The sequence below is a fragment of the Rhinolophus ferrumequinum genome, chromosome 24 (assembly GCF_004115265.2).
Source record: "Rhinolophus ferrumequinum isolate MPI-CBG mRhiFer1 chromosome 24, mRhiFer1_v1.p, whole genome shotgun sequence".
In the NCBI taxonomy this organism is placed as follows: Eukaryota; Metazoa; Chordata; class Mammalia; order Chiroptera; family Rhinolophidae; genus Rhinolophus; species Rhinolophus ferrumequinum.
The window spans coordinates 37,524,289-37,537,302 of NC_046307.1; the positions used below are offsets into that span (position 1 = coordinate 37,524,289).

At 37.5% G+C, this 13,014-nt stretch overlaps 1 protein-coding gene across 3 annotated transcripts in view; it reads left to right on the forward strand.

Moving 5' to 3' along the window:
* Positions 1-13,014, forward strand: part of RANBP17 (RAN binding protein 17) — a 254,298-nt gene that overhangs the window by 170,896 nt on the left and 70,388 nt on the right. For all 3 annotated transcript variants that reach the window (XM_033096303.1, XM_033096305.1, XM_033096306.1), the window contains 2 exons: positions 6,824-6,887; positions 6,980-7,088. In XM_033096303.1, coding sequence (XP_032952194.1) covers positions 6,824-6,887; positions 6,980-7,088 — 173 coding nt within the window. The remainder of the gene's footprint in view (positions 1-6,823; positions 6,888-6,979; positions 7,089-13,014) is intronic.

The following is a 13,014-nucleotide window of genomic DNA, read 5'->3' on the forward strand; positions in this document are numbered from 1 at the left end:
GGAGAGAATAACGGTCATACAGAGCAATCAAATTAACTCACCTTACTTGTGTTAAATGCTGAGGAAGAAGGAGGAAAGGGTTATTTCATCCAAACTTCTGTTTGTTTTTTAATCATTATTTCAAGTTTTTCTTCCTTTGAAAAATAATTGATCAATATTTCTACTGCAGTTCTTTAATTTACTCAAATTTACAGCAGGAACTGCCTTCACTTTGGGTTTCAGATAGATAATAATGAGAAAGGAAATTTCATTTTCTATTAGGCCCTCTGTTGGTAGTCGCCCTTATTACATCATCCTCAAAGGTTTAAGAAAACCCAAAACTATCTTTAGCCTTTTAAAACAGCCCCCAAAAAGAGTACTACATTAATTCATGAAATTATCCAAACTCATTTTTACCCATTTGTTGCTGTTCACTTCCACATTTCTTAGGATCACTAATTTCTCCATATTATTATTGCAAGGCCACCTACGTAATCTGTGGGCCCAGGACATAATGAAAGTGTGGGGTCCCTTGTTCAGAAATCACTAAGAATTTCAAGGGCTCAACAGAAGAGCAGTGAACCGAGCCCAGAATCCTGTGCAAGCAGACAGCTTTGCACACCCATGAAGCTGACCCAGGTTATCTGTTACATAAAGAAATGTTAGTTTGGTGCAAAAGTAATTGCAGTTTTTGCAATTATTTTTAACCTTTTAAACCGCACTTTTTCACCAATCTAATAATTCCTTCCGTTTGGCTTCAGACTAATTCTCGAAGACTTTGAGACTATGTCCTTAGTTCCTGTACACCAGGATTTGGTGCATATAATTCCTATCCACATGCATCATAAATCTATTAGTTTATTTCAGTTTTTGTTTTTGCAAGCCAGAGTCTTACTTCCTGTCCAAGCGACTTGATCACCATGTGATTTTGTTTTTCAACCCCAAATCTCTTCCAGCTTCATTTGTCTTTTTTGTGCTTGCTTGTTTGTTTTAAGTAGAGTTTCCAGGCGAGAATTCCTACCCGTTCTCAGGAATTTTTTTCGCTTTTCCATTCCCGAATCTCGAGATATAAACTGTTTTCTGTTCTTCACGATGAATCGTTTCCACAAAGTGATGGCCGATACTACCAACCACCTGGGTTCAAGGAGCCAATTTTCCCGATTTCCTGACCAACTTTCCTTGGGATTCGGGAACGGGAAAGTGAAGAAAATTCCTAAGAATGGGCGGGAATTCCCGCCTGGAAACCCTAGTTTTAAGTGCAGTAACTAGAACTGCATCCTTATTTAGATTTAACATCAAGTAAGAATAAAATAGTGATTTTTAAATTTAATTCCATGCTCACCTTAATGATTTACTTTTCTTACCGGCTTCTTTCAATCTAGCAAATATTAAGTAAGCATTTGCTAGGTACAGGGCAAAAGGACAGATGAAACACAGACCCTGCCTTCACAGATGTTTTAATTCTAACAAAATTGATCCTAATTCCAGACTTTCTTTCCAATGTTTCTCCTAAGAGCTCAAAGTCCATTGTATTATTATTTTAAAATTTAACTCAAATACATTATACACTAATTTTTTGAAAATCTACACATTAAATGTAATGTGGGTATGTAACATTTTGATATGGTGGCTTTGAGAAAGCTCTTTATTCAAGGTCATTTAGACAGCGCATATATACAAACTGTTAAGCATACAAGTCATGTGCAAACCAGATGTTCTCACCTTGTCACTGATCTTCTTGGGGTATGAATCCTGAATGAGGTGAGTGTCGGGAAAGAGTAGAGGATAAGAAATGAAACAGAGGTCTAGAATGAAATAAGGGTGAAGGATGGAAGTAAAATTGGTATGTCTGTTCCAGGAAATATTTAGTAATAAACGCCAGTAATTCTGCGTTGGTGAAATAGTATGAAAATGTATTGCTTTATTTTGATGAATACCACCATCTTCAGATGATTTTGAGAATGTTAAATAAAACTAGTTTCCTCGTACCTCCCGCAGGCATACCTCCATTGACATTTCTCATCAAAGGAAATGTTGATTTATTATTTTTGTTTTCTGTCTTTGTCATCCATGGAAAAGTCATCCCATAATTTATCTGCTCTATTTGTTTTTGTACTAGAATCAAATATGAGAGTCCTTTCTACTCCTCTTCTAGAGCCCACTTATTCAGACCTTCACTCAGTTCTTTAAATTCTTGCTTCATAAGGTTACCTTCCTCAAGGATTGTTTTAATCTGATCCTTTCTCTTCCCAAAAGCCCAGAATTACTTCTACTTGCTTCTCAGGTCAAAGTAAAATTATTGATCTGAACTTGAGTCCTTTAACGGTACTTGACTTATTGAGTTCCCCTCACTAATTTCCTGACCCACCATTCAACCACGGTTTCTACTTGATACTGTTCCTTGGGCCAGGGAAATTTATTTTACCTTCCCCTTGACACCCTTCATCGTTCTCTTTCACTGAACCGCCACATACTCGTATGCTGTTCTCCTCATTTGACCCACTGTGACTCAGTGAGGTCTCTCTTAAATTTTCAGGTCTTGCTAAAGACTTAGTAAGGGCATCCTGAAATAGTTAGAATCCTTCATCACTGTGTTAACTAAAAGAAAATGAACAAGTCATTTAATTTCTCTGAGGCTGAGCTTCTTCATCTCTAGAAAGGGAATGTTATTAATATCTACCTCTTAGGATTTTGTAAGGATTAACTAAATATATAACAATAGATCTACCATGTTTCCCTGATAATAAGACCTAGCCGGACAATCAGTTCTCATGCGTCTTTTGGAGCAAAAATTAGTATATGACCCAGTATTATATTATATTATATCATATTATATTATATTATATTATATTATATTATATTATATTATATTATATTATATTATATGTAAGACCCGGTCTTATAATAAAATAAGACTGGGACTTATATTAATTTTTGCTCCAAAAGACACATTAGAGTTGATTATCCAGCTAGGTCTTATTTTTGGGGAAACACGGTACGTTATCTAACAAAAATAAAACACCTGGTACTAGTGACCCTGTCACATAGTAGGTGCTCACTAAATAGTAATTTCCTTCATTTTCGTTTTTTTATTTGTCTTAGCTTTCTTGAACACCTAGTTCTTATCTGTATATCTGGAGATGAGTATATAGCTTAGTATTGACTAATCCTCTGTCCTATAAGGTTGTAAATTATTGGATATTAGAACTCTTTTTTTTTTTTCCCTCCTCTATAGTTTCAAAACTTCACATAGTGGACATTTGAACATATTGTTGACCCTTTTGTTGAGTAAGCCTTTAACTCCTATTCTTTGTAAGTAATTATTAATATCCCTTAAGATGCTTCATTTTGGTTGTACCTACTTGGATTTTTTCATCTAGTAGGCTTCATTAGCATAATCCTATTTTTGAAATAGCTAAACTAATATTCCAGTAATTATACTTTGTAACTATCATCTATCTACAGTAATTTCCAAATGTAATTTTCTTATTTGTGAACTTTCTTCTATCATCAGAGTCTAATTCTATCTGCAAAAACTACTTGTAAACATGTATGGCTTTTAAATAATTTCCTAGGTCAATACAATCATCCACCTTCTTGTATTTAGTGAAAATCATATATTTATTGCGCTACTCCTTTGATTCTCAAACAGAAATCTCTTCACATTTTAACAATGTAAGAAACGTCTTACAATTGATGGTAGTTTTAAAAACTTTTTCTTTTTAGTAGCACATAACATAATGTTGTTTATAATTAGTGGTGGTGTAGTTTGGGTGAAATATGGTTGATACTCTGCAGTAAAGGCTTGATACCCTAAATGGAAGTCATACTTGGTGCTACTGTGCCCGTCAGCTACTAAATTAAAGTGTGTGGCACTCCTGTAACTTAAGAAACCAGTTCGTTTTCAATTTAGTTACCCTCTTCTTCAAAGGATACAGATTTTTAAAATTTTCAACCACCTTTAAGGTACACCATTTTTCCCACATTTTCTTGCCTTTCTCCATTTGTCATGCTAGCTATCAATAGGACCATCTTCACCTTCCTCAGTTTTTCCTAACCACATGGATACAGAAAGGGATTTTCTGGGAATTTTGTTTAGTGAGTAAATACCAGCCAGGACTGAGTTTGCTCAGTCTCGGATATGATGAATTGGTTCCCTCCTAAAAGAATGGTTTCCTTGTCCCTTCTGGGACCTAGTTCTGGTTTCAGTGGTACCTCCAGGAGCTGGTGATCTCTATAGAATCATTGCCTGCTCTAAAGTCACATGGCTATGACGTAACCTAGTGGAAGGAGCTTATCCTTTATGGTCAGACAGACTTGGATTTGAACCTTGGTTCTACCACTTACATGTTCCATGTACTAGATTCTCTCACTACTCACTACTCTAGTAGTAGACTAGACTCCTATCACCGTTGTGGTTACTGTTAACCACCATTACCACACTGACTGTTAGGGCTATTCTGAACGCCACCCAACTACAATGCTTCCACCCAACTAAAATGGTGCGACATATAACTGTAGTCTCTTAGACAAGAATAAGATGATAGTATAAAGGTCATAAAATAATGTATCCACTTGGCTTTTTTAAAAAACATTACAGATCCTCTTAAGGACTATAACTAGCTTTGAATTGAATTCTTAGAAAGGAATATAAATATTCAGATGAACTTTCATTTTTTTCCCATCATTGACAAAAAGTAAAAATTTATTCTTAATCATTTTTTTCTTTAGAATATAATTAAAAGGCAGTGAGGCTGGCCTGGGTACAAAGTGCGCAGATGCAGTTCTGCAGAAAATGTGTCTTTAGCAGACGAGATTCTTCCTGTGAATGTTCTGTTTATTACGACCATAAATATTCTATTGTCAGAACATGACTTGCTGTTTATTAGCAGCACTGACAGAGGAGTCCTGTTAATGGCAGCATTCCTGCCACCCATAGGCCCTGTCACTTTTAACTTGGCAATTCCAAGAGAATTGTATTTGGTAATTACGTAAGATATTTCGTAGTATATTGATCCCCACCCTGTGTAACTGAGTGAAGTTTGAGTGGCGGTTCTTCTGCTCAGTGATTGACAGTGGGAACAATCATGAAACGGGCATCTTTGTGGGAGGGAGAGGCATACCGTCTACCAGGCCTGATCATGGTGCCCTTCAGCCTGCCGGAAACACACAGTTCATTGAGCCCCCACTGAGAGCAGGTGCTGAGGAGATGCACAGACGCGGACCCTGCTCCTGGAAAGCTTACAATCTAACACAGCGGAGGTGGGCCAACTACCCGTGCTGAATATGCAACTGCAGTGGCTGCTTGAGAGCCAGAGGGACTCGAATCTAAATCCTACGTACTGCTTGTCTTCTGGAGAGTTGTATGTAATTTTTTTGAGTTTGTTTCCTCATCTGAGAAACAGACGCGGTACTGCCCATTTTGTGGGTTTGTGAGAATTAACCTTGCAAGTAGTGAACAGTCTGCAAATGTTCATTCTCAGCATCTCTGTGTCTTCCTCCCTGATTTATAATTGGCAAAGATGTTTTCATCATCAATCCTCACAACAATCCTGTGAGACCCGTAGTTTGAGTATAGGATCCATTCTCATTTGTGGGAGAGGGAAACTAAGGCTCAGAGGCCTACGTGTAGAGCTCACGCTCATCCAGCTGATTGAATGGTGTACTGAAGCCAAAAGCCCAGGTTTCTTGACTTGTGTTCCACTGTGTTTTCTACTCTCTACATCTACATCAAGTGACTAAAATTTAGAATTAGACTTATCAGTGCCCCTGTACAGACGCAATATACAGAGGTCTACACTTGGAGATGATGTGAAGGAAAGGAGCCAGTATGTTTTCACTGGAACATGAATGTTCTCATGGAAGGTTATATTATAACCTATAAGAAATGCATGAGTCAGTAGGTAGGGAATGACCAAGAGAGGCCCTAGCTGGAGCAGGAAACACATGACCAGGGTAAAGTAAATGAAGAGGGTGTTTTAGACTGAATAGATGTCTTAGAGCCCTTCTTTGATGACAGCATTAACCAGAAATTATTTAGGCCTTGTGATCACGTTTATGATTTCTCAACTTTATTCTCATCCTGAGTTGAACTGTTCAGGTGGTGATGCCTTGCAGGAGAAAGACCACGGTCTTAGGAGTCCAACCTCAGTTCACGTCTCAGCACTACCAATCCATAGCTGTGTGAGCTTGGGCAAGTAACTTAATTACTCTGAGCTTCTGTTTTCTTATCTATGAATCAGAAATCATATTTAACAGTGTGATGATGAAGATTGGTTGAGTTAACAAATACAAGATGTCTTGTACTTAGTATAGATACTTGAAAAATATTAGGTCCTCTAAGGCTGTCCTTGACATTTAATCTGCTACGTCTTCCTAATTGTATTCTGACCTTCATCTAAAGCAGAATTTCCTTCAATTGTTTCTTAGAACTGAAAATTTTCCTCTTTCTTGATATTCTATTATGGGTCTTTTATAATTATTTTATTATTAAATAATATTAAGTGAAAAGAATTTCTCACATTACACCCAAAATGTAAAAAAGGTCAGTTTTAATTTTCCACTGTGAAGGCTTTAATAGTAAAGAGATTTGTGTCTTAATTATAAAATTCATTCTTCCTTTCCATAACTAGAATATGTATAAGATAGGGAAAGTAATTGCACTGGTTAATAATGGATTATCATTCTTAACAGCATGAAAGACATCTCTATACGAATGCTCTTTAGAAATCATATTTATTCTTCATCAATAGAAATTGATGCCATTATAGCTCAGTGTTATTTTGTGATTTGTTACTTATTGATAAGACAATTCTATTTCCCCAGATTCCTTAACTTCTATTACCTATATCCTTTTAAAAAAACTTGTGAAGATAGATGCTGTGAAATTCATGCTAAAAAATCACACGGTAAGTCTTCTTTCCTTTAATGAATGACTAGAATTATCCGGGTAGTTGAGGTAAAGCAGTAGTAACTGTGGATGCTCTTTTGCTTCCATTAGAGTGAGCACTTCCCCTTCCTTGGCATCTGTGACAGTTCCAGTCTCAGTGACTTCAGGTGCCGAACCACCTTCTACACAGCCCTCACTCGCCTTCTGATGGTAGATCTAGGTAAGGTTAATAACTGAAGCTTACTTAATAGGGGATCAACAATATGAAGTGAAATACTAGGGAGTACCACATTTAACTTCCTGGAATTTGCCACCTCTAACAGTTTTCTACCACTTGCTAAGATTTGAGCATTCACTTGTTATCATCAGAGCCAAAAGACAAATCTTCGTACTTAAGGTGGTATTTTTCACTTCAGATAGTACTTGCATTAATTCTTTACCTCACAATTGATTTTCTGGGTATCCTTTGATGCATTCATTTTACTTACTGCAACGAATCTAGGAATAATCTTAAAGACAGAAAAGCTTTACACACAAAGATTTTTTTTTATAATGACATTTAACCTAGAGAAAAAATAGAAACAGTGTAAATATCCAACAGAGGGAATTGTGAAATCAGTTGCATTCACTTACTTGGTGCTATAGTACGTGGTCATTAAAAACTATGATTTGAAGACAATGCAAGACATGAAATTTTCTGTCATAATAGTAACTGGAAAAACAAGGTGTTAACTGTGCAAATGGTATGATCATTCCTGTTGGAGGGGGAAATAATATATCAAAAAAAGGCTTAAACGAAATTCTTCAAAAATGTTAAATATTGTTTTGGGGTAGTGGGGCTATAGGTAACACTTCCTCATTTTTGATTACTCGAAATTTTTTTAATGTATTACTTTTATAATGGGAAAAATGAACTTGTCTTTAATTTTTTTTTGTTGAAAAGCTGAAGTTAGCCATAAGTATCCACAGGTAGGTAGCACCTTAGGATGGGCACTTAACCCTCTCTGTGGTGACCACGTTATCTGGATTCCTGTTTTTCTCCATGTTTGAATATTGCAGGTTAAATTAATCAGTTTATAAACACCTGAGAGTGTTCAGTCAATGACAATATCGTCCTTAGAGAATACTGATGGTACTTTTTCTTCCTTTCTCTTGCAATGTATTGATTGATCCATCAACTTAAATATGAATTTTTAAAACATGATCATACAAAAGGAAAGAGGATAACTCATTTTATTTTGCACGTAAAAGGCATTGAACCTTGTAATAGAAAGGTGACCAAACCCTTCTCTGCTCCACACACCTGTATTATTTTCATGCATTTCAACAGAATAAATTACCAGAAAGACAAACAGCCAAAAGTTGAGAGAAATGCAACTAGAATGATTAAGGAGCTTAGCAGGATTGATTTCTAAGGAAAGATTAAAAGAACCATGTATGTATAACTTGGCTAAGTGACAACTAGGGCTTGAGGCAAAGAGAACTGTCTATAAATATTTGAAGAGTGTAAACCAGGCATGCAAAACCCAATCATCTGGTACCTTAGGCAAGTGGGAGAGCTAACTGAGTGACAGTTTTGCATACTGCACACCAGCCTGTATTATGTCTTGACTGCTGCCTTGGAGAAAAGAGGAGCAGCCGGGTTCTGTGTCACTGTCCTCAATGATCATTTAGAGAACACACTGTGATGAGCTCTGAGGGCACAACAAAGACTTTGCCAGACTGGCCCCTGCCCTCAAGGAGCTTGCGCTCTTGCCTTCCCAGTTGTCCAAGCATTAAAGAAGACCGGGAAGCCCTTGTCGGACTTAACTTACTTCCCAGGGCTTAAAAATGTTCGTTGAATGACCCTGTCAGACAGAGAGGGGAGACCAAAGTTAAACAGAACTAGCTGGAGAAGATTTCCTAGAAATAGGTCCATGTCACATACATCTTCACCACAAATTCCTGGATATGGAATAGACAGGTCAAGATAGCTTTCCATGTGGTTGTCGTAGACCAGAGAACCCCCATGAATCTGCGGTGGCTTAAACAACAGGGTAGCACTTGATATTCACAGCACAGCTGCACTTACCATTGCACTGAAGATGGAGAGACATGATGATGGTCTAGGAGACCTGCACGACCTTTCTCAAGACTACTTTTATTGAGTATTCCTTAGTGTAAACTGTGAGGTGTGAGAAACTGAAGTAAAATACATGAATTTAAATAATAGGATTTCATTAGGTTTTGCCAGAATTAGATTCCTTTGAAACATTTAACCCATAACAAGATACAGTATAAATTGATTTTTTAAGCTGTTTTTTTGTTTTAAGGTAAATATTTGCTACATTGCAAGCACTTTTTAGATACCTTGTGAAAAACAGAAAAAGATAGGCTGTGTGGAAGTGCCTGGTACATGGTAGGTTCTAAATATAAGTAAATTGAATTGGCTATTGATAAAATTAAAAATAACTACACTGATGGAACTTCTACATTGTTGGAAAAGAATTCTTTCCTTATTTATCAGTGTTTTTCACCGTTTAAAATAATGTCTATTGTAAGCATCAGGTGACAATTGTGGTATATGTTACCAGAGCTGCTTTCCCTTGTTAGGAACCAGAGGTGTGCTTCTTCCCAAAATACGTGGAGCTCCTTCCGCGTACGGATTTTGCCTTTTTTGTGATTGCCAGCAGCGACCTGGTATCTCTGCACCGTAGGTTCTCAGTAAATATTTGGTGAATGAATGACACGCAATATGCCATAACCAAGATGCCATCACCATGGCTCCCGGAATCAGGTCAGCCTGCCAGGTTCTGTCTGTAAGGGCAGCTTTGACCATTGGGCTCTCCAAGACACAACAAATCCGGTGGCTGATTACGTTCACAGGTGAGGAGCTCCACTGGGCCACTCTTGTGCTGGATGTGTCACTTGTCACTCTCTGTTCAAAGTGTTATTATAGTCGATCATTTGTTGAGTGTAGTTGAACACAATTTTATCATTTGAGCCCTAGCCTCACAAACTAGGTTGACTAGAACGTTGATGTCAGAATTCCTGTATAAATGGTTTTGTAGTTTTCTATTTTATATTCACTGTCATGGAAACAAGGAAAAAAGCAATAGTGCACTTGCCAAAAAAAAAAGCACACATCCATGTATTAAAGAAATAAAAATATTAGGTAATGAGAATTATTCTCAAATTAAATGACACAAAATTTGAGGAAGAACTTTTTATAACACTGATTTTGAGTGGGAGGCAGGTAAGAATCAAGTAGAAAGAACACCTAACTAATCTGCTAGCAAAACACTGGTTGTGATTCTTGGATTGAAATACAAAGCATATTCTAATTCAGCCCTCCAAAATAAATGGAGTATGTTTTGTGTGTAGGCTTTGCACATTGGAGTGATTAGAAATTGGGTGTCACATTAATTGATATTTACTTTGAAATGCAGTTTGGTTTCTATTCAATAATTTGTGCTTTGTATGAATTTAATTAGATGCTATGTGCCCCAGGTTGTATTTCAGATGAAAATGAGGGGATTTTTGGCAATAAACAGTGGTAACATTTTATCAAATTGCTCCTTGGCTAAACTAGATAAAATGTTCACTTGTATAAAGAACAGAATTGAAAGCATTTCATCATCAGAATGGTGTTTCATGTTGGCAATGTATGTTTTGTATTCTAAGAAATTATAAAAATAAATACAAAACTTCCCTTCACAAGATAGCTTACATACAGATGAAAATGGGTGACCAACCATATGTGCATGCATGGTATCCCTTCCAAGAATCACTTAAAGTTCCCTAGGTTATTTTTAAATTAACTTTGTCAATCTAATAAACTAAAGGAAAGATAGTATTACCTAAGCCAGTAAATGGAGAACCTCCAGGGAGCTGTTCAGTATAAAATACTGGAATAAATAAAAACCTTCTATTTTGTTTAATTTGAATGGAGGTGAATTCAGTTGACAGATATTGGAGAGGGGAAATGTGGAAAAGAGCTATAACAAGGCTTTTTGTTTTGTGGAGAACTAAATATTATTAGTTGCAAATTAAGTTTTTACCAGCCACAAATTTAGAAGTGTCACCAACAATTGTTTTCCTTGGACATTTTATGATTGCGTCTTCTCTTGAGCTACTCAGATGAGAAGCATGTTCATAGGCTCTGAGTGAGCAACTTCAGGTATCCAAACTCTAAGAAGCAGTCATATTTTTTAATGATCGTGGGGATGCTAATATTAAAATGGTCTTTATAGACATTAAGAGAGAGAGCTCTCTCTATAGGGGTGAGGGTAGCATAGCATCCATCTGCATTTGTGACTTGTAACAAGTACTTGGCACCTGAAGATATCTGTAGCTTAAATTTGAGAAATTTGGTACAACAAGTAAATGACTTGAATAAAGGGAAGAGTATTCTACAAATGGTTATTAAGGACAGAAGTAAAAAGACACAGAGGAAGGAAACTTTCCTTTAGTAATAATAGCTAACATTTACTTACAAATGTACAGTTCACAAACAACTGTCACATACATTATCCTATTAGATCCTCACAACAGCCCGCATGGAGTAGGTATGATTGTTGTGTCTGCTTATTAGAAAGGGGAGGTACAGAAATGAAATGACTTGCCCAAGGTCAGTCACATACCTGTAGCCCTCTGACCACACATCCTCAATTCTTTTGCTAAGTCGTTGCTTCACCTTTCACATTTCCAATCGATTAAGAAATGTAGCCTTTTCTTCTTCGTTTTCATTTGAACTATTTGGACTGAATGATTGATTTGAGGCTTTGGGGGCAGTGAGAAGAAGGAAGAAGGGATTGCTTTCCAGTCTTCTATCAAATAAACAGATTCATGTTTATTATTTGCCCTATACAGGTATATGACTGTTCTATGATCAGTGAAAGTCAAATGCAGTTTTTAAAAGTTGTCCTTGTGTCTGATCATTGGCCAAAGCATATTTCTTCTCATAGATAAAGAAACGCAAAAGCTATCCCAGGAGAATTTAGCAAGTGAGAAGCTTGATCAGAAGTAGCTAATGTTCTGACAGGAAGAATACATCAACACATCACCTGTGTCCACTGACTTGGCAGAGTCTATCTGGAAAACAGATATTGGGGGCGGGGGTGGGGGGGTAGGAGTGGGCAATAGGGGTAAAGAAGCAGCTGGAAATACTTAGAATCTATAATGAGATAATTAAGACTAATTAGCTGGCCCTGTAGGCAGAAAGCAGCCCATTAAGTCCAGATCCAGTTTTAGTAACTTACCTGGTTTTGAGGGGAGAGTCCAGAGCATCCCAGGGAATGCGGTGCTTCAGGGATAAACTTTTAGGCTAGCTTTCTTAGAGCGGCATAACAGTCTGCAGAGGGCAGTGTATTTTTCTTCTGGGAACTAAAATAAATGTTCTGGTTCCCTAGGGAGAGGAATTAAAGGGAGCCTCAGTTTTTTCATCCATTAAATGGAGATCTCTACCTTGAAGAGTTGTCATGTGGCTTAAATAAATAAAGGCCTGTGAAAAGGGCCTCAAACAATGCCTACCACAAAGCAAGTACTCAGTCTGTACTAATTAAGACACAAATATTTATTGAATGCACGATGAGGGGCACTGACTGCAACTGGGACCTCAAAACAAGGCAAGTTCAGTGCCCTGGCTGCAGCTACTCTGCCTTCGGTACGTGGGCTGTTACTTTCCTTTGGAAGCATGAGCTGATGACACTTGCTGACAGACCTGAAAACACCCTGCCCTGCCTGACGTCCTAAGTCATCTCGAAGCCCGAGCTCCTGTGTGGGCCTAGACCTGCCGGAGTCGCTGCTCTTCTGAGATTACCTGTGGCTATAATACTTGGTTTCAGATGGATTGTTTTCCTCACTCACTGCCTCTGTATCCCCTTGTCTGCCTCTCTTCTTAATTCTCACTGGGTTGAAGCAGAGGCATTAGACCTGACCTTTACGGCTATGTTAGTTTCCTATTACCGCTGTAACAAATTACCACAAATTGAAAGACTTAAATATTACAGATTTATTATTCTATAATTCTGGAGGTCAGAAATCTGAAGGGCGTCTCTGGGCTAAATCCAAGTGTCATCAGGACAGTGTCCCTTCCTGGAGGCTCTGAGGAAGGGTCTGTTGCCCTGCCTTGTACAGCTAGAGGCTGCCTGCTGTCCTTGGCTCAC